General features: G+C 37.8%; 1 protein-coding gene across 1 annotated transcript; it reads left to right on the top strand.

Annotated features, from left to right (window-relative positions):
* The first annotated feature begins 285 nt into the window (after positions 1-285).
* On the top strand, positions 286-2,303 carry LOC143026178 (uncharacterized). Its single transcript, XM_076186193.1, has 2 exons — positions 286-1,247; positions 2,241-2,303. Exons 1-2 carry the CDS (start codon positions 609-611, stop codon positions 2,301-2,303), a joined length of 702 nt encoding a protein of 233 aa, XP_076042308.1. The 5' UTR covers positions 286-608.
* The last annotated feature ends 495 nt before the right edge of the window (positions 2,304-2,798 follow it).

Raw genomic sequence — 2,798 nt, 5'->3', positions numbered from 1 at the left:
AAATGCCAGGAAGCAGATTTAATTTGGAAAAGGGTAGAAGTAACTTCGTCAACCGTGTAGTAAATGAATGGAATAAACTTTCTGCAAAGACAGTGCAATGTACTGTAGTACAAGACGAAGATTTAAGGTTTATTTAGATAAGCACCTAAGCACTATACTGTAATGTCTATCATTTATTTTATTTTATTTGTTTGTTTGTTTATTATAATCTATCCATTTATATTTATCTGTTTATTTCCATGATTCATTTATTAATACTTTATCATAAATTATTACACTGGGGAACACACTTTCGGTTGCATGAGTTCTGACACTTGATTCTGGTAGATTTGAGGTCACAGATTCTGAAAATGGCATTCGTTTGTGCAGATCAGGTCTAGTTTTGATGCTACGCGGCAATTTACATATCAGGTGACATGTTCTGAAAATAGCAAAGGGAGGTAATAAGCATATTAGTTTACATTCATCAAATACTATTCTTAATTACATCAGTGCGTCAAATATAGATTTGTGTGTGCATTATTATTTTATTTCATTAAAACAATTATTTTATTTCTTTTCCAGGTGTGATCATTCTGTAAACAGTGTTGACTTCAATCAAAGGAAACATGGCCTCTATAGCAAGTAGAAGGAAATGTGTGACGTGCCCGGATTCATTCTGCTACATTTGTGGTGCATTGACAGCTCCAAAGCAAAGAAGGAACATTAGTGAATTTGTGAAGAGAGCTTACTTTTGCTACTTTAAAGTGAAACTTGGAGATCAAGACAAACCATGGGCACCGCATAAGGTATGTCATTCCTGCGAAGAAAACTTGCGTCAATGGACTATAGGAAAAGACAAAATAACATTCGGTATTCTGATGATATGGCGTGAGCCACGGGACCATGTCACAGACTGTTACTTTTGCGTGACTCGTGTTGCTGGTTTCACTAGTAAAACTCGTCATCTTATCACATACCCTAGTCTAGATTCAGCAATCAGGCCTGTGCCCCATTCAGATGATGTTCCAAAGCCTATCTTCACTCAACTTGCTTCTGTTGAATCTGACAGTGAATGTGACACTGAGGTCACAGAGGAGTCAACTAACAGAAATGACTTAGATTTTGCAGGCATATCAACAGAACCGGAAACATTTAGCCAAGCAGAACTCAATGACTTAGTTCGAGATCTGGGTCTGTCTAAAAAGCTGTCAGAATTGTTGGTTTCACGGTTAAAAGATAAAAACTTGCTGAAAATAGACACAAAGGTAACATTCTTTCGCAACAGAGAAAAGAACCTCTTACAGTTCTTTGATTCTAAATTTGACTTCGTCTACTGTTGTGATATTCCTGGATTAGTCACCGCGATGGGAGCTCCAGGTTATGATCCGAAAGAGTGGCGCCTCTTTATAGATAGCTCTAAGCGGAGTCTGAAGTGTGTTTTATTACATATAGGCAACATCTTTGGCGCAATACCCATAGGACACTCAGTACACCTGAAAGAAAAATATGAACACTTCAAAACAGTTTTGGAGCTACTCAAATATGAAGAACACAAATGGATCATCTATGTTGATCTAAAAATGGTCAATTTTTTCCCAGGACAGCAAGGTGGGTATACAAAATTTCCTTGCTTTATCTGCCTCTGGGACAGCAGAGCCAAAGACAGACACTGGATTCAGAAGGAATGGCCAGTTAGGGAAAGCCTCAATGTTGGGAAAAAGAACATCATTTATGAACCCCTAGTGGAAAGTGAAAAAATTGTTTTCCCACCCCTTCACATCAAGCTGGGCCTTATGAAACAGTTTGTCAAGGCGCTCGATAATGACAGTGACTGTTTTAAGTATCTGTGTGAAGTGTTCCCTGGTTTAACGCTAGAAAAACTCAAAGCAGGTATTTTCGACGGCCCTCAAATTAGGAGGCTGATTAAAGACCAAGCCTTCACTCAATCCATGACTGATGTTGAGAAAAATGCATGGGGAGCATTCGTTTCTGTTGTAAGGAACTTTCTTGGAAACAGGAAATCAGAGGACTATAAAGAGCTCGTTGAATCTTTGATGGAAAGTTTTCATATGTTAGGTTGCAACATGAGCATTAAGATGCATTTCTTGAACAGTCATCTTGAACTGTTTCCGGCAAACTTAGGGGACATGAGTGATGAGCAAGGTGAACGCTTTCACCAGGATATCAAAGTCATGGAAGACAGGTATCAAGGTCGCTGGGACATTCACATGATGGCGGACTATTGCTGGAGCATTCAGCGAGACTGCACTGAGAGGCGATATTCAAGACAGTCCATTAAACGCAAGTTTGTGCCTGAATAAATCTGGCTTAGTTCACAAAAGCAACTGATGGATCCAAAATATGCTTGTCAAGGTAAATAAAAGTAATTAAAAATTAATTCTACGTGTTTGGTAATTCCTCTGTGTGCTGGTTTAGATTTTTATCAGTAGTATATGGTAGTCTAACTATATAGAGTAGCAAATGGGAGGTAACTCACCGCAACAAAACTAGACCCGATAGAAAAAAACCGGTGCCATATTTGAAATCAGTGACCTCAATTTACCCAGAAACAGGTCTCAAAATGTATGCAACTGACAAAAAGTTGAATTTTGTTCCCCAGTGTTATTATATATATGTTTGTTCAATATTTATAATTATCTATCTATTCATTTTATCTGTTCATATATTTATTTATTTGTTTGTTTATTTAATAATTTCCGCATCCAATCTCGATATGGACCAAAAGGTTTTCTGTCGTCATGCTCTTCCTTTGTAATAATTTGTGTGTGTGCGCGCGCTCGTATGTGTGTGTGTGT

This window comes from Oratosquilla oratoria, chromosome 6 (genome assembly GCF_046742065.1).
Source record: "Oratosquilla oratoria isolate Oo_2021 chromosome 6, ASM4674206v1, whole genome shotgun sequence".
Classification (NCBI taxonomy): domain Eukaryota; kingdom Metazoa; phylum Arthropoda; class Malacostraca; order Stomatopoda; family Squillidae; genus Oratosquilla; species Oratosquilla oratoria.
The sequence above is the reverse complement of the archived record's forward strand: the minus strand, read 5'-3'. Positions and strand labels throughout refer to the sequence as shown.

Coding starts and splice junctions, on each gene's coding strand:
- LOC143026178 (XM_076186193.1), top strand. CDS start 609: ATGGCCTCTATAGCAAGTAGAAGGAAATGTGTGACGTGCCCGGATTCA. Junction 1,248..2,240: donor TGCTGAAAATAGACACAAAG/GTAACATTCTTT, acceptor TGGAGCATTCAG/CGAGACTGCACTGAGAGGCG.